This window comes from Gobio gobio (genome assembly GCF_949357685.1).
Source record: "Gobio gobio genome assembly, chromosome: 1".
In the NCBI taxonomy this organism is placed as follows: Eukaryota; Metazoa; Chordata; class Actinopteri; order Cypriniformes; family Gobionidae; genus Gobio; species Gobio gobio.
The window spans coordinates 86,310,694-86,330,492 of record NC_137097.1 but is presented as its reverse complement, the minus strand read 5'-3'; the positions used below and the strand labels follow the sequence as shown (position 1 = coordinate 86,330,492).

Sequence of the window (19,799 nt, the reverse complement as noted above, 5' to 3'; positions counted from 1 at the left end):
TATATATATATATATATATATATATATATATATATATATATATATATATATATATATATATATTTTATTATATTTATTTTATATAAAATATACATTTTACAAAACATGTTCAATTCTAAAAACTCAAGAAAATCAAAGCTAAATCACAGAACAAATTCTGTACCATATTTTAGGTTGATATCTCAAAAAAAAAAAATTTGTGCGCAGTACCAACGTTTTCCACTAGATGACATGTAGACTCTTCGATTTCCATATATCGTTTGAGTGATCTGAACGTTATATTTTCATACTTTTCAAAATATCTATGAAGTAGACATCCAAGAGTCAGAGCGCGCATTATAGTTTGGCACTACATTACAAATGACGAATATATCGCTATTTATCTACTGCTCTGTCATCTCTTTTGAAAACACCAAATATGAAAATTAGAGTCTGAAAGCTTTAAAATGATATACAGTTGGTCAAGATTACTTTAGGTTTAAACTAAGATATTATTGTTCTAAATGTATAAAGGCAAGTGTCCTAAGGGCCAATCTTAAAAATAGTGGTTAAAAGTATTTTTATAAATCGTAAATTCAGATATTTATTCTTTGTAATGTGTGAAAAGTATTGATATTAAAAGTTAATTGTTTGTACCTGATTGTATGTGTTTTTTCATAGTGTGATTTTTGGGGAATTGTATTGAATCCAATTAGGGTCAATTTGACCCGGACCATAAGGGGTGTAACCAGAAATCGAACAGTGCACAAAGGTTAACACTTGTATGAGGAACTGAATCTGGTGTTGAACTCTCTTCTGGTGTGTCTGATGAAGATCTGCTCTTCTGGTGTGTCTGATGAAGATCTGCTCTTCTGCTGTGTCTGATGAAGATCTGCTCTTCTGGTGTGTCTGATGAAGATCTGCTCTTCTGCTGTGTCTGATGAAGATCTGCTCTTCTGGTGTGTCTGATGAAGATCTGCTCTTCTGGTGTGTCTGATGAAGATCTGCTCTTCTGAGGTGTCTGATGAAGATCTGCTCTTCTGGTGTGTCTGATGAAGATCTGCTCTTCTGGTGTGTAGATGAAGATCTGCTCTTCTGAGGTGTCTGATGAAGATCTGCTCTTCTGCTGTGTCTGATGAAGATCTGCTCTTCTGGTGTGTCTGATGAAGATCTGCTCTTCTGAGGTGTCTGATGAAGAGCTGCTCTTCTGAGGTGTCTGATGAAGATCTGCTCTTTTGAGGTGTCTGATGAAGATCTGCTCTTCTGGTGTGTCTGATGAAGATCTGCTCTTCTGGTGTGTCTGATGAAGATCTGCTCTTCTGCTGTGTCTGATGAAGATCTGCTCTTCTGGTGTGTCTGATGAAGATCTGCTCTTCTGCTGTGTCTGATGAAGATCTGCTCTTCTGAGGTGTCTGATGAAGATCTGCTCTTCTGAGGTGTCTGATGAAGATCTGCTCTTCTGGTGTGTCTGATGAAGATCTGCTCTTCTGAGGTGTCTGATGAAGATCTGCTCTTCTGCTGTGTCCGATGAAGATCTGCTCTTCTGGTGTGTAGATGAAGATCTGCTCTTCTGCTGTGTCTGATGAAGATCTGCTCTTCTGGTGTGTCTGATGAAGATCTGCTCTTCTGAGGTGTCTGATGAAGATCTGCTCTTCTGCTGTGTCTGATGAAGATCTGCTCTTCTGAGGTGTCTGATGAAGATCTGCTCTTCTGCTGTGTCTGATGAAGATCTGCTCTTCTGGTGTGTCTGATGAAGATCTGCTCTTCTGGTGTGTCTGATGAAGATCTGCTCTTCTGGTGTGTCTGATGAAGATCTGCTCTTCTGGTGTGTCTGATGAAGATCTGCTCTTCTGCTGTGTCTGATGAAGATCTGCTCTTCTGGTGTGTCTGATGAAGATCTGCTCTTCTGAGGTGTCTGATGAAGATCTGCTCTTCTGCTGTGTCTGATGAAGATCTGCTCTTCTGGTGTGTCTGATGAAGATCTGCTCTTCTGCTGTGTCTGATGAAGATCTGCTCTTCTGGTGTGTCTGATGAAGATCTGCTCTTCTGAGGTGTCTGATGAAGATCTGCTCTTCTGCTGTGTCTGATGAAGATCTGCTCTTCTGAGGTGTCTGATGAAGATCTGCTCTTCTGCTGTGTCTGATGAAGATCTGCTCTTCTGGTGTGTCTGATGAAGATCTGCTCTTCTGGTGTGTCTGATGAAGATCTGCTCTTCTGCTGTGTCTGATGAAGATCTGCTCTTCTGGTGTGTCTGATGAAGATCTGCTCTTCTGGTGTGTCTGATGAAGATCTGCTCTTCTGAGGTGTCTGATGAAGAGCTGCTCTTCTGAGGTGTCTGATGAAGATCTGCTCTTTTGAGGTGTCTGATGAAGATCTGCTCTTCTGAGGTGTCTGATGAAGATCTGCTCTTCTGCTGTGTCTGATGAAGATCTGCTCTTCTGCTGTGTCTGATGAAGATCTGCTCTTCTGCTGTGTCTGATGAAGATCTGCTCTTCTGAGGTGTCTGATGAAGATTTGCTCTTCTGAGGTGTCTGATGAAGATCTGCTCTTCTGCTGTGTCTGATGAAGATCTGCTCTTCTGAGGTGTCTGATGAAGATCTGCTCTTCTGGTGTGTCTGATGAAGATCTGCTCTTCTGAGGTGTCTGATGAAGATCTGCTCTTCTGAGGTGTCTGATGAAGATCTGCTCTTCTGGTGTGTCTGATGAAGATCTGCTCTTCTGGTGTGTCTGATGAAGATCTGCTCTTCTGGTGTGTCTGATGAAGATCTGCTCTTCTGAGGTGTCTGATGAAGAGCTGCTCTTCTGAGGTGTCTGATGAAGATCTGCTCTTTTGAGGTGTCTGATGAAGATCTGCTCTTCTGGTGTGTCTGATGAAGATCTGCTCTTCTGCTGTGTCTGATGAAGATCTGCTCTTCTGGTGTGTCTGATGAAGATCTGCTCTTCTGGTGTGTCTGATGAAGATCTGCTCTTCTGAGGTGTCTGATGAAGATCTGCTCTTCTGAGGTGTCTGATGAAGATCTGCTCTTCTGGTGTGTCTGATGAAGATCTGCTCTTCTGGTGTGTCTGATGAAGATCTGCTCTTCTGGTGTGTCTGATGAAGATCTGCTCTTCTGAGGTGTCTGATGAAGAGCTGCTCTTCTGAGGTGTCTGATGAAGATCTGCTCTTTTGAGGTGTCTGATGAAGATCTGCTCTTCTGAGGTGTCTGATGAAGATCTGCTCTTCTGCTGTGTCTGATGAAGATCTGCTCTTCTGAGGTGTCTGATGAAGATCTGCTCTTCTGAGGTGTCTGATGAAGATCTGCTCTTCTGGTGTGTCTGATGAAGATCTGCTCTTCTGAGGTGTCTGATGAAGATCTGCTCTTCTGCTGTGTCTGATGAAGATCTGCTCTTCTGGTGTGTCTGATGAAGATCTGCTCTTCTGAGGTGTCTGATGAAGATCTGCTCTTTTGAGGTGTCTGATGAAGATCTGCTCTTCTGGTGTGTCTGATGAAGATCTGCTCTTCTGGTGTGTCTGATGAAGATCTGCTCTTTTGGTGTGTCTGATGAAGATCTGCTCTTCTGAGGTGTCTGATGAAGAGCTGCTCTTCTGAGGTGTCTGATGAAGATCTGCTCTTTTGAGGTGTCTGATGAAGATCTGCTCTTCTGAGGTGTCTGATGAAGATCTGCTCTTCTGCTGTGTCTGATGAAGATCTGCTCTTCTGCTGTGTCTGATGAAGATCTGCTCTTCTGCTGTGTCTGATGAAGATCTGCTCTTCTGAGGTGTCTGATGAAGATTTGCTCTTCTGAGGTGTCTGATGAAGATCTGCTCTTCTGCTGTGTCTGATGAAGATCTGCTCTTCTGAGGTGTCTGATGAAGATCTGCTCTTCTGGTGTGTCTGATGAAGATCTGCTCTTCTGAGGTGTCTGATGAAGATCTGCTCTTCTGAGGTGTCTGATGAAGATCTGCTCTTCTGGTGTGTCTGATGAAGATCTGCTCTTCTGAGGTGTCGGATGAAGATCTGCTCTTCTGAGGTGTCTGATGAAGATCTGCTCTTCTGGTGTGTCTGATGAAGATCTGCTCTTCTGGTGTGTCTGATGAAGATCTGCTCTTCTGAGGTGTCTGATGAAGATCTGCTCTTCTGGTGTGTCTGATGAAGATCTGCTCTTTTGAGGTGTCTGATGAAGATCTGCTCTTCTGAGGTGTCTGATGAAGATCTGCTCTTCTGGTGTGTAGATGAAGATCTGCTCTTCTGAGGTGTCTGATGAAGATCTGCTCTTCTGGTGTGTCTGATGAAGATCTGCTCTTCTGGTGTGTCTGATGAAGATCTGCTCTTCTGGTGTGTCTGATGAAGATCTGCTCTTCTGAGGTGTCTGATGAAGATCTGCTCTTCTGAGGTGTCTGATGAAGATCTGCTCTTCTGAGGTGTCTGATGAATATCTGCTCTTCTGAGGTGTCTGATGAAGATCTGCTCTTCTGCTGTGTCTGATGAAGATCTGCTCTTCTGGTGTGTCTGATGAAGATCTGCTCTTCTGAGGTGTCTGATGAAGATCTGCTCTTTTGAGGTGTCTGATGAAGATCTGCTCTTCTGGTGTGTCTGATGAAGATCTGCTCTTCTGCTGTGTCTGATGAAGATCTGCTCTTCTGCTGTGTCTGATGAAGATCTGCTCTTCTGAGGTGTCTGATGAAGATCTGCTCTTTTGAGGTGTCTGATGAAGATCTGCTCTTCTGAGGTGTCTGATGAAGATCTGCTCTTCTGCTGTGTCTGATGAAGATCTGCTCTTCTGAGGTGTCTGATGAAGATCTGCTCTTCTGAGGTGTCTGATGAAGATCTGCTCTTCTGAGGTGTCTGATGAAGATCTGCTCTTCTGCTGTGTCTGATGAAGATCTGCTCTTCTGAGGTGTCTGATGAAGAGCTGCTCTTCTGGTGTGTCTGATGAAGATCTGCTCTTCTGCTGTGTCTGATGAAGATCTGCTCTTCTGAGGTGTCTGATGAAGATCTGCTCTTCTGCTGTGTCTGATGAAGATCTGCTCTTCTGAGGTGTCTGATGAAGATCTGCTCTTCTGCTGTGTCTGATGAAGATCTGCTCTTCTGAGGTGTCTGATGAAGATCTGCTCTTCTGCTGTGTCTGATGAAGATCTGCTCTTCTGGTGATTCTGATGAAGATCTGCTCTTCTGCTGTGTCTGATGAAGATCTGCTCTTCTGAGGTGTCTGATGAAGATCTGCTCTTCTGGTGTGTCTGATGAAGATCTGCTCTTCTGGTGTGTCTGATGAAGATCTGCTCTTCTGGTGTGTCTGATGAAGATCTGCTCTTCTGCTGTGTCTGATGAAGATCTGCTCTTCTGGTGTGTCTGATGAAGATCTGCTCTTCTGAGGTGTCTGATGAAGATCTGCTCTTCTGCTGTGTCTGATGAAGATCTGCTCTTCTGAGGTGTCTGATGAAGATCTGCTCTTCTGAGGTGTCTGATGAAGATCTGCTCTTCTGGTGTGTCTGATGAAGATCTGCTCTTCTGCTGTGTCTGATGAAGATCTGCTCTTCTGGTGTGTAGATGAAGATCTGCTCTTCTGGTGTGTCTGATGAAGATCTGCTCTTCTGCTGTGTCTGATGAAGATCTGCTCTTCTGAGGTGTCTGATGAAGATCTGCTCTTCTGCTGTGTCTGATGAAGATCTGCTCTTCTGGTGTGTCTGATGAAGATCTGCTCTTCTGAGGTGTCTGATGAAGATCTGCTCTTCTGGTGTCTGATGAAGATCTGCTCATCTGGTGTCTGATGAAGATCTGCTCTTCTGAGGTGTCTGATGAAGATCTGCTCTTCTGCTGTGTCTGATGAAGATCTGCTCTTCTGCTGTGTCTGATGAAGATCTGCTCTTCTGCTGTGTCTGATGAAGATCTGCTCTTCTGAGGTGTCTGATGAAGATTTGCTCTTCTGAGGTGTCTGATGAAGATCTGCTCTTCTGAGGTGTCTGATGAAGATCTGCTCTTCTGCTGTGTCTGATGAAGATCTGCTCTTCTGAGGTGTCTGATGAAGATCTGCTCTTCTGGTGTGTCTGATGAAGATCTGCTCTTCTGGTGTGTCTGATGAAGATCTGCTCTTCTGCTGTGTCTGATGAAGATCTGCTCTTCTGGTGTGTCTGATGAAGATCTGCTCTTCTGCTGTGTCTGATGAAGATCTGCTCTTCTGAGGTGTCTGATGAAGATCTGCTCTTCTGAGGTGTCTGATGAAGATCTGCTCTTCTGGTGTGTCTGAAGATCTGCTCTTCTGAGGTGTCTGATGAAGATCTGCTCTTCTGGTGTGTCTGATGAAGATCTGCTCTTCTGAGGTGTCTGATGAAGATCTGCTCTTCTGAGGTGTCTGATGAAGATCTGCTCTTCTGAGGTGTCTGATGAAGATCTGCTCTTCTGCTGTGTCTGATGAAGATCTGCTCTTCTGGTGTGTCTGATGAAGATCTGCTCTTCTGAGGTGTCTGATGAAGATCTGCTCTTCTGGTGTCTGATGAAGATCTGCTCATCTGGTGTCTGATGAAGATCTGCTCTTCTGGTGTGTAGATGAAGATCTGCTCTTCTGAGGTGTCGGATGAAGATCTGCTCTTCTGGTGTGTCTGATGAAGATCTGCTCTTCTGGTGTGTCTGATGAAGATCTGCTCTTCTGGTGTGTCTGATGAAGATCTGCTCTTCTGGTGTGTCTGATGAAGATCTGCTCTTCTGGTGTGTCTGATGAAGATCTGCTCTTCTGGTGTGTCTGATGAAGATCTGCTCTTCTGAGGTGTCTGATGATGATCTGCTCTTTTGAGGTGTCTGATGAAGATCTGCTCTTCTGAGGTGTCTGATGAAGATCTGCTCTTCTGCTGTGTCGGATGAAGATCTGCTCTTCTGCTGTGTCTGATGAAGATCTGCTCTTCTGCTGTCTGATGAAGATCTGCTCTTCTGAGGTGTCTGATGAAGATTTGCTCTTCTGAGGTGTCTGATGAAGATCTGCTCTTCTGAGGTGTCTGATGAAGATCTGCTCTTCTGCTGTGTCTGATGAAGATCTGCTCTTCTGAGGTGTCTGATGAAGATCTGCTCTTCTGGTGTGTCTGATGAAGATCTGCTCTTCTGCTGTGTCTGATGAAGATCTGCTCTTCTGAGGTGTCTGATGAAGATCTGCTCTTCTGAGGTGTCTGATGAAGATCTGCTCTTCTGAGGTGTCTGATGAAGATCTGCTCTTCTGGTGTGTCTGATGAAGATCTGCTCTTCTGCTGTGTCTGATGAAGATCTGCTCTTCTGAGGTGTAGATGAGCTTAGAGTCACTGATGAATGTCACAGAAACTCCTTTCTGACTGTGATCTCAATCTGAGAGTCTCATTCTCCATTACATGAACCAATTCAAACAGGCAATATTGACCTGTTTTGTGATTATTCTCCATTCATCTGGTATCTTACCCTGTCCCTCAAATGTTTTATTGTAGTGTTTTTCTAAATGTTTCTGGAATCTGCACACAAACCACTTCCAGTAGGGCATCTTAGGGGTGAGATCAGGGGTGATGCTCCAGTCTGCATAAACTCCTCCTGCTCTTCTGTAATCTCTATAAAGGACTGCATCATCTGAGGGATTGGGATTAAAATATTGATCACTTGCTACTGCTGATGTGCAGATGCTAATCTGTAAGTTTGTTGTTCCTCTGTAAAAACACCCATTCAGTCCATTAATACGGTGGTAAGGAACACTGTGATCTCCATCATGGTTCTCTGAGGTGTTGGTGCAGACGGCTCCACAGAACGGACACTGAACCCAACAGCACTGACACAAGTCATCAATCAGAAGCTCATCTGGCCTGAACTTATAGTCCAGCTTTACTGGAAATGTCTCAGTGTTGAATCTACTGCTGATGTCAGACATTAGAGCAGGAAGCTCTCGCCTCATCACATCTCCCAGGAGGTTGAAATCATCAACATCATCATGTTTGACTCCACTGAGGTCTTTTTCAGAGAAGATCAGCTCATCTGAGAGCCGCTGTGTGAAACTCTTCAGCCACAGACCAGCATCTCCTCTGATCTCGTGAACATGATCAGTAGATTTATGAGCTGCGTTCATGATCTTCTGCTGCAGGAGTTCAATGTTCCTCTTCATCTTGGGTAAAACACTGACACTGAACTTATCAGTGATGTACCGACTGACTTCATCTCTGATGAAACTCTTGATGTGATCTCTGGGTTTATGAATGTAGTTCATGTATTTGCTAAAATCCTCCTCTTCTGCCAGTGTCTTCAGGATGTGTTTCTCCAGATTTGATCTGTTTCCATTCAGTGATGGACAGTTTAAGCTGATTTCATCTGCTAGAGATCTGGCAGTCTTCTTATAGACGTTCTGCTCAATGGGCTCTTTCAGTTTCTGACAGAGGATCTCACCAAACATCGCAGCTGATGCGGATCCATGACAGTATTTCTGGAAAATACTGTAGTACTCTTCTCTCTTCTTCTCAACATATATTACAGGATCATTGGCTTCTCTGAACAGTCTGTGTTGGTCAGTGATCGTCTTGTTTGCTCTCTCACAGATGGAAATAACCAGATCCCTGAAGAACTCATTCTTGAACACATATTGCACTGTCCCTTCCTGATGCTCTTTTACTCTCTTCTTGATGTAATCTGTGAGTTGATGAATGCAGCTGATGTTGTAGCCCATCTTTGAGATGTTGAATGACTGAATCATTCTGTCTGTCTGAAGAGAAACATCTGAGACTAATGATCTGATTACGTCTTCATCTTCTAGAGAGAGAATATAACCAAACGTCTTGTTAGCTGATCTGATGGCATTTGTAAGAGCTCCTGTAAATCCACTGGATCTCTTTACCTTCACATAATCTGAATATCTCTGTACAGTGATAATATCCCTGCTCTCCCTCCAGTGATCTGCAGGAACTCTTCCATAGCTGTCCCTGAGGATCTCTCTCACATCTCTCATTATATCAATGTCTCTGATTGCAGGAGTGTCTCTGATGGTGATCTTCTTCACACTCTGCTCCCAGAACACATCAAACTCTCTCTTCAGTGTTTCTTTATCATTTGCTCTGTCTTTGAGTTTTAAGGCGAGTTCTTTGCTCTTTTCACAGAGAGTGTTTTCATGATGTGTCCTCTGAGCATCAAACTCTTTCTCCAGGTCTCGCTGATGGAGAATCTCATTTAATTTCCTCTTAGTTTCTCTCACAATGTTTTCCTGAACATCTTTGATTTTGACTTTAAATGATATTTTCCACTGAATCAGTATATATTTATCTGTGTCTTTCTCAAAGAACTCAGACATTGATTTCTCCACTTCTTCACTTGTCTTCTTCAGTTCTCTCTGAAGATCCGTTTCCTCAACCTCATGAATTGCTTCATTTTTTATTCTGTTGAGTAGTTTGTTCTCAGTTTCCATCATGGCACTGCGGAGACTCCAGGACCACTTCCTGTATTCAGTCTCCAGTTTCCTGTAAGCTGTGAACTTTTGGAGTTAAACAACAACAACACAAATTATATTAGACCGCAACTTATCTTTCGAAAGTCATATTTCATATGTTACAAAAACGGCATTTTTCCACCTTAGAAACATTGCCAAGCTACGTAACATGCTATCTATTTCTGATGCAGAAAAGTTAGTTCATGCATTCATGACCTCGAGACTAGATTACTGTAATGCTTTATTAGCTGGTTGTCCTGCATCATCGATAAACAAACTGCAGTTAGTCCAAAACGCAGCTGCTAGGGTGCTTACTAGGTCAAGAAAATATGATCATATAACACCAATTTTATCATCCCTACACTGGTTACCTATTAAGTTCCGTATCAATTACAAAGTATTGCTACTGACCTATAAAGCCCTAAATGGGTTAGCTCCAGTGTATTTAACTGATCTTTTATCGCCCTACAATCCATCGCGCTCTTTAAGATCACTAAACTCGAGGCTTCTGGTCATTCCTTGGATATCTAAGTCCACTAAAGGAGGGAGGGCTTTTTCACATTTAGCTCCTAAACTCTGGAATAGTCTTCCGGATATTGTTCGAGGTTCAGACACGCTGTCCCAGTTTAAAACTAGATTAAAGACGCATCTCTTTAGCCAAGCATTCACATTATAATTAAGTTTTATACTACAGTTAAATCGCACCAACAGCATTAATATTCTGAACAGCAGCTATGCTAATTATTTCCCATCTGCTTTTCTGTTGTTATCTCGGGACACTAGTCCCGAGGTAACTAGTTCGTCAGCTCCAGTTTGTATCCAGCCTCTGATGGAGACTTCAGATGCCCCGACACCTGTGATGAGACGACTCGGCGCCTGTGAAGAGACGACTCAACGCCAGCGTTGTTATGGCCTAAAATAATACATGATTGATTAACTTATCCTAACATTTTTTCTTTAACATTCTCTTTTCTAACATTTTTCAATGTACATTTATGAAATGCACTTTCTGTGAAGCTGCTTTGAAACAATGTGTATTGTGAAAAGCGCTATACAAATAAATTTGAATTGAATTGAATTGAAATCATTCAGTGAGCAAAGGCTTGAGAAAGAGGAGTTCTCTGAAGATCTCAAACACTTTCATTTGGAGGACAAACATGAAGACTCACCTTTATTGACTGATCAGATTCAGAGAAGACCCTCTTCATCATCTTCTTCTCTCGTTCATATTCCTCCCTCCACTCCTCTCGTCTTCTCTTCAGTTCTTCTTCATGCTGTTCTTCGAGGAGCTTCAGTTTCTCTTCAGAAGTCTTTTGTTGATCTTCTCTCGTGTTTCTTTCTTCTCTCAGTCTCTTCTCTAATTCCTCCCGTTGTCCTTGCCTCTCTCTTTCTATTCTCTCTTTCTCTCTGATTATTCCCTCCATTTCACTCTGAATCTTTTCATCACTAATCTGTTTTTCTCTCTCTCTCATTTTCTCCTCTTCTTCTCTTCTCCTCTTTTCCTCTAATATCTGTTTCTCCCATTCCTCTCGTTCTCTCTTCATCTCCGAACACATCTTTTCCTCTCTCTCTTCTTTCTCTTTCAATAGTGTTTTATATCTTTCTTCTCTCTCATTGAGTTCATCTTCCCTTTTCTTCCTCTCGTTCTCTATTATGTTTATCAGTCTGTCTATTTCTGTCTGTAGATGTTCTTTTTCTTTCTTCACATTCTCTATTTCTTGCCTCATTTCATCTTTAAACATCTCTTGTTCTCGTCTCATCTCGTCTCGTATCTCTCTCTGATGTTTCTCTTGTTCTCTTATTTCTCTTTTGAGTTCCTCTTCTCTTCTCTTTCTCACTTTGTCATGATTCTGTCGTTCTTCCTCCATCCTCATCTTCATTCTCTCTTTCTCTTCTTTTAGTTTCCTCATCTCTTCTTCTGTTTCTGTGACTCTGTCCATCAGGATCTTCATCTGTTGTTGTTGTTTCTCTCTCTCCATCTCTCTGAACATCTTGCATGAGTAGAAGCTCCCTCCGTTTGCCTTCACCATGTTGTCTATCTTCTTCAGTAGATCACACACCTGTGTTCGGTCTCCAGTCTCATTATTATTGAACACATGGAATCTTTTTCCACACGCTTCGATCAGGTTCCTGATCACAGATCCATGTTTTCCCAAACACTGATCAATGGTTTTGTCCTTCAGATCATCTCCTCTGGTGAAGAGCACCATGGTGTACATTAAAGATCTCTCACCGAATGTCTCTTGGATGATCTTCACTGATGTTGCTTCTTCTGCAGTGAATCGTTGTCCTAAATTGAGCACAATGATGAAAACATGCGGTCCAGGGAGGATCATGGAGATGCAGTTGCTGATTTCTCTCTGGATCTCCTCATTGGTCAGTTCAGTATCAAACAATCCTGGAGTGTCGATCACAGTGACGTTTCGGCCGTTGATTTCAGATGATTCTCTCTGACTCTTTTTAGTCACTGACTCTTGAGATATTTCTGCTGTTAAAGCTTCTCTTCCTAAGATTGTGTTTCCTGTTGCACTCTTCCCAACTCCAGTTTTTCCCAGCAGCACAATCGTCAGATCATATTCACTCTCTGTTGAACCTGTAAAGAGGAAATGCATCAGTTTTCAGCCTCACTGCTCTAGAGAATTGCATTAGCTCAGTGATTGGCCAAAAGGACCCGTTTGACTGTTCTAATAATCTGCATTTCCTGTGGAACAGGAAACTCTAATATAGGATCAAACTCTACTGTAAAACTCAAATGTATTTCTCACACTCTTAAGTTTGTGACTGATGTTCTGGTCATTACCTTGTGGCAGTAAATGTGTCTCTAGTGAGTCGATTTTCTTCTTCATCTCTTCATATTTCATCAGTTTTTCCATCTGCGCCTCCAGAAATGTCTCTGTGGAGAAAAACTCTCCTCTGTTTTCTTCCAGCATCTTCTCAATGTTCTCCATCAGTGTGGACACTTGTGCAGTGGGACCAAAGACATGATGCCGTCCTCCAAAGCTCTCAATGACAGCCTGTGTTTCTTCACTGAGTTCTACTGTCTGACGCTCTGAATTCTGCATTATGAGGATCATCATGTGTTTGTTGATTCTGGAGCTGAATCTCCTCTGGATCTTCTCCATTTCTGCTTTGTCTTCATTATTGAGTGGAGCATCAGGAATAATGAGGAGGAAAACATGAACTCCAGGATGACAGAGAGACACACAGCGGAGAGTCTGACGCATCACTTCCTCCTCTGAGAGCCCAATGAGAGCTGGAAGCTCCTCCAGACTGACCAGACGTCCATGAAGCTCCACGTCTCTCAGGATCCGCTCTGATATGGAGGATTTTAATGTGTCGTCACTCCCACACACAACCAGATTCAGGTTCACACCCTCTGAAACTGATAGAAGAAGATTTAATAACACATTCATTTATCACAATAAACATCTCATATCATCACACTCACGTCTTTCTGTGGCCTGTTGCTCCTTTGTCAAATACTGCGAAGCTTCAGCCCAATCCAGGTGCCGTCCATCATTCACTTGCACAATGTCCTCAAACGCCTGCAGAAGATCATCAAGAGAGCTGCTTCCCTGAAGACTGAAGTGTCTGTCTGAGCATTTCTGAATGATTTTCTGTAGGATGTCATTGGTTTCATTGGGCTCCTGTGTGGTGAGCACCAGGGTGTGTTGATAAACACGCTCAGAGAAAGAGTCCAGCACCTTCTGCACACACTCTTGATCTTCTGCTGAACACTGCTCATGTTTGAGGAGCAGAACGATCACATGAGGTCCGGGATCAGACAGATACACACACTCTCTCACTGTCTGTGTGATCTGAAGATCTGAGATGTTTGTCTGGAGCAGCCGAGGACTGTTGATGACCATCACGTGTCTGTCCTTCAGTCTTCCTCCGACTCTCTCTACAACATCTGGAGGAGCTTCACTGTCAAACGCTGCTCGTCCCAACAGGAAGTTTCCCACTCCACTGTTTCCTGACACGCTCTTTCCCAGCAGAACAATCCTCACTGCAAAGAGTCAAATCAGACATTCAGTGTTCACTGTCCTTACACAACACAGATCACATATTTTAGCGGCTCGCTGGACAAAAGAAACAAAAGTAACTAATAATCATATTGTTCAAATAAATATATTTCCAATTTCATAAAAGTTATTAAAATTCTTGCAAACGAAAATCTAAAGGCGTAAACGAAAAGAGGTGTGATTGTGCTAATTTCGTCAGGAAAAGTGGAAGCAGAAAAGAGGAAGGAGGAAAACGGAAGTGAGACCCTGGTGGGGAAGTTTTGGAAGCAGCGTGCGGAAAAGTCAAGGGGGAAAGTGAGGTGTTGTTTTCAGCGTGTTGTGAAGATGCTCCCTGGATTACTTTTGTGTGGGTAAAGTGCGATAATCTGCGTTGTGGAACAATCGAGTACCAACCTAACCCTAAGTAAGGGCAGCTGAACGAGCTGGAACCGGGAAGCCGCCTGTAGAAACCATTGCTACAAAGGTTTGGTAAAGTTGAATGAAATTGAAGAATCGCACAGGGAACATGCAAACGTTAATTCCTGCCTTCTGCGAGCCTTTCCAATTGTCAGACCAATGAAAGGTATAAGGATAAGTTTATCTTCCCCGCACTCTCCTAGACCTGACATTAACAATTAACAACCTGCCTCTATGCTTTCTAAGTTAAACTGTCCTAACAAACTATTATTATTCTTTTTATTGGACACCGAACATACTGTACGAGCAATTAGGCACACCCGAAGGGGAGAAAATGATCTACCGCATCGCAAACTCACGCCACAAATCAAACTAATCCATTGGTCAAGTGAAGCACATCAAGAGTGCCGAAGGGTTAGTATTGCGCGACCCTCCTGCCATACTCGCCCAGTGGAATGAGTATTTCACCACCATCTCAAATGAGGAATTCCCACATCCACCGATTCACAGCCCCGACTCCATCCATGGACCAGTACCCGCAGTCACCACCGCCGAAGTCACGAAGGCTTTGGAGAGCATGAGAAAAGAACGGGAAAAGAACAAGCCCATCCACATGGTCTTCCTGGACCTAGAGAAGGCTTTCGCTCGTGTACCCCACAAACTCATCTGGGCCTCCCTCCGATCCCACTCTGTCCCTGAGGCCTATATCAACTGGGTGCAAATACTCTACCAAAACGTTACGAGTGTTGTCCGCTGCCCTGCCGGGATAACATCACCGTTCGCCATCAACGTTGGAGTATACCAAGACCCTTTCACCCCTGCTCTTCATCACCTGCATGGACGTGGCGACTGCAGATCTGCAGGCACCACATCCCTGGACACTACTTTACGCGGATGATATACTCCTTGCTGACAGTGTTATTATTATTGTGATTTGTTTTCTGATATTGATTTATTTTATGAAATTGTAAACAGCCTTAAAGAGATCCTAAAATAATTTATTGTGTTCTTTTTAGTCGTACAGGGTTAACAGAAAATAAACATTTTTGTCAGTTCATGTAAACTGTCTGGCATCCAACTGGACCAATTAAAATTTGGGGTAAACCACCGTATGACAGCAAGATCTTGATCTTAATCCCACATCACAGATCAGCCAGTAGGAGGAGTTTGTGAGGTGTGTGTTTTGATAGGGATAAAAAGTATTTTTATATAATATTTATATTTCATCACAGTTACACAAACCAATAGAAACACTTGGGGTTACTTGACTGTAACCGTGTTCCCTGATAAAGTGGAACGAGATGCTGCATAAGCTTTTGCAAATGGGAAATGTCTTTGACATAACCAGCTATGAAAATAGTGTGAAAACACGTCAATGAAATTGACCCGGAGGTATTTATAGCCTCGGCCGGTGATGTCATAGGCGCACCTGCTGCACGAGGCTATAAATAGATGAGCTTCAGCTGGAGCAAACCAGATCTTCTTTGTTTGAAGACCAGTCCTGAAGCATCATCAGCACGGCCTAGCAATGCAGCATCTCGTTCCGCTTTATCAGGGAACAGGGTTACAGTCAAGTAACCCCAAGTGTTCCCTTTCAAAAGCTACACTCAATGCTGCATAGGCTTATGCAAATGGGAACGAGAATACCCACGCCGCCGTGCTTGATGGTGCCTGGACCCCTTACGGTTGTGTAGGTGTGCACAAGAACGCAAGAAGCCTCAGGCATTAGCCTGTGATGTCGACTCAAGGACATGAGAGCCCAGAGTGGCATGAGCATCCAAGCTATAAAGCCTTAAGAATGTGTGCGGAGAGGACCAACCTGCCGCATCACAAACACTTTGTAAGGGAGCACCCCTTGCTAACGCAGTAGAAGAGGCGACTCCCCTGGTGTGAGTGAGCCCTTAATCCTATAGGCGAAGCTTGACCGCGCACCTCATAGGCAAGAGCAGTAGCATCCCTGACCCAATGTGACATTGTTTGGTGGTGGCAGAACCTCTGTTACGGCCCCCATGGCAAACAAACAGTTGCTCTGACTTACGCCACTGGCTAGTGCGGTGGACGTAGGCCTGAAGAGCATGGAGTGGACACAGTCTATGAAGTTTCTCCTGATCCGGCGTTGTGAACGGCAGAGGGCAGAAGGTTTCAAGAGTGACAGGATGTACAGTCGACAAAGGAACCTTAGGCAGGTAGTCAGGGTGGAGATGCAAAATCACTTTCACCAAACCTGGGGCAAAGTCTAAGCAGGATGGCGATATTGACAGAGCCTGCATGTCCCCAATTCTTTTCAGAGAAGTTATAGCCATAAGAAAAACCATCTTTAGAGTCAGAAGTTCGTCATACGCTGATTCTAGAGGTTCAAAGGGGGTCTCAACCAGACCCTCGAGGGCTAAAACTAAGTCCCATGAAGGGATCTTGGCTCTTAATGGAGGCCACAACTGCCTGGCACAACAAAGTGAGCAGGCAGAAGATGCCTCCCAAGCGGCACCCCGTCCACCAGGGCATGGCAAGCCAAAAGAGCGGCCACATAAACCCTGAGAGTGGAGGGGCAAGCTAATGTTTCAAAGGGGGTCTCAACCAGACCCTCGAGGACTAAAGCTAAGTCCCATGAAGGGATCTTGGTTCTAACAGGTGGCCTCAACCGCCTACCCCACGAATGAAGCGAGCGAGTAGAGGATGTCTCCCGAGCGGCACCCCATCCACCAAGGCGTGGCAAGCCGAAAGAGCGGCCACATGAACCCTGAGAGTGGAGGGGCGTGTGCCTGATGACAACTTTTCTTGCAGAAAATCCAGAACTGAAGTAACCTGGCAGTTGACTGAATCTACATTGTGTCGTACACAACTTTCAAAGACACCCCATTTATTAGCATAAACTTTCAGAGTGGAGGAAGCTCTAGCACTAAGGATGGTCTCAATAACTGCAGGCGAAAGCCCCGTGTCCCTCAGTTGGTGCCCTTCAGGGGCCAAACATGAAGGTTCCACAGGACTGGCCTGGAATGGAATATCGTGCCCTCTGCCTGAGACAGAAGGTCCCTCCTCGCCGGAATCGCCCAAGGCGAGCCGTTGAGGAGAGACACTATCACTATCACTATCTATTTTCAATGAAATATGGATTCTAATCAGTATTCTGATGATCTCCCCTGTATTTTAGACTCTTCCGCTGAATATCATCAACTAAATGAGTTTTTTACACTTTGTAATTTCTGTAAATAGTTGCTTTAGTCTTTCAGTAACTGTATATCCATTACACTCTAAAAAATGCTGGGTTAAAAATAACCCAAGTTGGGTTGAAAATGGACTAACCCAGCAATTGGGCTGTTTCAACCCAGCAGTTGGGTTAAATGTTTGCTTAAAACAACCCAATTGGTGGGTTAGTCCCTTTTCAACCCAACTTGGGTTATTTTTAACCCAGCATTTTTTTTGAGTGTATAATGAGCAGTTTATTGCTGATTTATTAGAATGAAAAACTACTCTTTACAATTACAAATGTTCTGAAATAAATGGCCTTTTTTAAAAGGACGCCTAGACTTTTCTTGACATAAAAGCTTACATAAGCTACATTTTTATTAGTATTAAAAATATTAAAGTGTCACATCTATAAAGCTTTTATTCACAAATTTCTGCTCAGATGCTATAAATATAGTGCCAGTCAAGCGTTTTGTGGTCAGTAGCCATTAAAACGCATTTTGTTTCATACTGATGTTTAAATTTTATAGCCTAATGTTATTTTTTAATTTAATCTATGTTGATTATGAGAAGTGAACAGCAAAAATAATAAAGGACACATCATTAGATGTGGAGTTTGTCCGAAATGATTTTGACCACTTCGTTAAGTTTTGTTTTGTAGAAAGTCTTTCTATAAAGTGAATTTCGTTTTGTATAAATTGTATCTTAATTTTAATACATTTTTAATATATTTGCTTCTTATTTAATAAGATTAGCGCTGGCGATCATGCATTGCATGCGTGTCTCATAAATGAACTGAAGCTCGAAATGATATTTGAGTATTGTGTGTATCTGATCGTTTACAAAAATCAAATGATTCAGAAAATGTTTGCCATTGAAACAGTGTTAATTTCATTGACGAATAATTTTCATCATAATTTTTCGTCAACAACCTTTTTTCACTGACGAAAACGAGACGATAACTAATAACTTACTGTCATTTTCATCAACAAATAAAAACGAGATGGATGCAGTAAGAACTGATGTCCTGTGCGGCTCACAATCAATGAATAACACACATTTATGCCAGGATATTGTTTATGAACTAATGCTGATGAATAATGACAACATTTACTTTACCATGTTTATATAGTAATATGTTTTAACAGTTGTAACAATGCATATATTTTAGGGTGACCAAAAGTCCTGTCCTGGCCCTTATAAAACAATTTTCTATCCATACAGAGGGGGCATACTTTAAATGTATTGAAATTAATACGGAATCTTTGAGTAAAATTTGAGTATCATTTGAGTATCTCGTTGCCGGGCCAAGTGTCCTGGTTTTCGCTAATCAAAATATGGTCACCCTAATATATTTATCTCCTGAACATGAATGAGCTCCTGCAACTGCAATAGAGGTGCAGACATTTCAAAATAAGAGTCCCGGTGTATTTCCAGCTTGTTTATAATTAAAAGTCACACATTATATATTTGTTTTTGCTTACACAAACTGTATTTAATTCAATTCCCATTTAATTCATAGTCAGGAGGAAAGACCAGTATTTGACACACATTCAATAAAGTATAATAGTTCACTAAAACCACAAAAAAAACTTCATTACTTGAAATAAAATAAAAAAATAAACAAACTTATTTGAAGCTTTAGCCTAACCTGATATGGCCTACTGACTAAAACAGAAATACAAAGTTATAAAAACTAAATAGATGTTTTAAAAAAAAGTGATTTGGGCTCTTTCGTGTATTTTTAATGTCAAAAACAAAATGATGTTAAAATGTCAGTTCAAGTGTCAGTCGGTTATGTAATGCTTAAATGCTTAATGTATTACAATTTAACTAAACTCATTAGATTTTCTACAGTAGATTTAGTTGACTAAAACTAGACTAAAACTAAAAACAATTCAGGTGACTAAAATATGACTAAAACTAAATCAAAAACTCTGATCTGTCTGATTCTCACCTGTGGTGTCCTCGGCAGACATGTTGATATGTTCTCCTCGTCTCTAACTCCAAATCTTCAGCTGCTCATCGTCCTTCAATCTGAAGGAACACATTGATCTGTGTGTGTTTATCACCTGTGCTGGACATATTTGACTGTTTAAAACCTGCTGTGGGTCTCAGGTTTGACTGAGCGAACACACACTGATCACACTAATAATATATGATGGAAATAAGCCACTTTCCTGAATCACAGAAGAAAGACTGAACTGAGTTATTCAAAGGAAGTTTGAGAAAGTGTTCTGGACATGATGTGAAGCTTTACTCAGACCAGGAGATCACAGACTACACACATATCCCTGCATCTCGACTCTGAGATCTGTTTCTCAGACGGCTCTGTGGCAGAAGTGAAAGTGAAAGCCACTGAAGTTCTGCTGATCTCACTGTTATTAATGACATTCATGAGTAACACACAGCCGTGTTTTAGTGCATCTGATACTCACGTGTCTTATCAGAGCATTGATGAGGGAATGTCAAATCTGTAGGTTTCCTCACATGTTTATTTCCTGGTTTGAGAGCAGGAGGAGATTTGAATGTGTGGGTGGAGTCAGTGACATCACAGGTCAAAGTTCAGGCTACAGTTCCTGTGAGAATGAGGCGTAATGAGAGTAAAGAGAATGACAGATGAACATAAACAAACATATAAAAGACTGTGAGAGAACTGACAGTGATATTCTGTCAACTCACTCACTGTAGCAGAAAGACTGCAGTCACACACTGTAGATGATGTTTTATAAACATAGTTCGGGAGGAGCACGGTCAGATAATTGACACAGGTGGAGAGCACTCAGCTAATCAACAGTAAGAGGTGTATATATACTCCAGCAG

At 42.5% G+C, this 19,799-nt stretch overlaps 1 protein-coding gene across 1 annotated transcript; it reads right to left on the bottom strand.

Annotated features, from left to right (window-relative positions):
- Positions 1-7,225: 7,225 nt before the first annotated feature.
- On the bottom strand, positions 7,226-19,490 carry LOC307132057 (uncharacterized protein). The gene is made up of 7 exons (XM_079826190.1): positions 19,415-19,490; positions 19,153-19,307; positions 18,934-19,048; positions 12,821-13,381; positions 12,173-12,754; positions 10,542-11,965; positions 7,226-9,417 (listed from the first exon to the last, which is right to left on the bottom strand). The coding sequence occupies exons 3-7, from the start codon at positions 18,953-18,955 to the stop codon at positions 7,306-7,308; spliced, it is 4,701 nt and encodes a 1,566-aa protein (XP_079682316.1). The 5' UTR covers positions 18,956-19,048; positions 19,153-19,307; positions 19,415-19,490; the 3' UTR covers positions 7,226-7,305.
- Positions 19,491-19,799: the final 309 nt, after the last annotated feature.

Excerpts from the sequence above, each read along its gene's own strand:
- LOC307132057 (XM_079826190.1), bottom strand. The coding sequence starts at position 18,955 with ATGTCTGCCGAGGACACCACAG. Across the intron at positions 12,755-12,820 it reads GCAACAGGCCACAGAAAGAC|TTTCAGAGGGTGTGAACCTG; the intron begins GTGAGTGTGATG and ends TTCTTCTATCAG. Across the intron at positions 9,418-10,541 it reads AATCTGATCAGTCAATAAAG|TTCACAGCTTACAGGAAACT; the intron begins GTGAGTCTTCAT and ends TAACTCCAAAAG.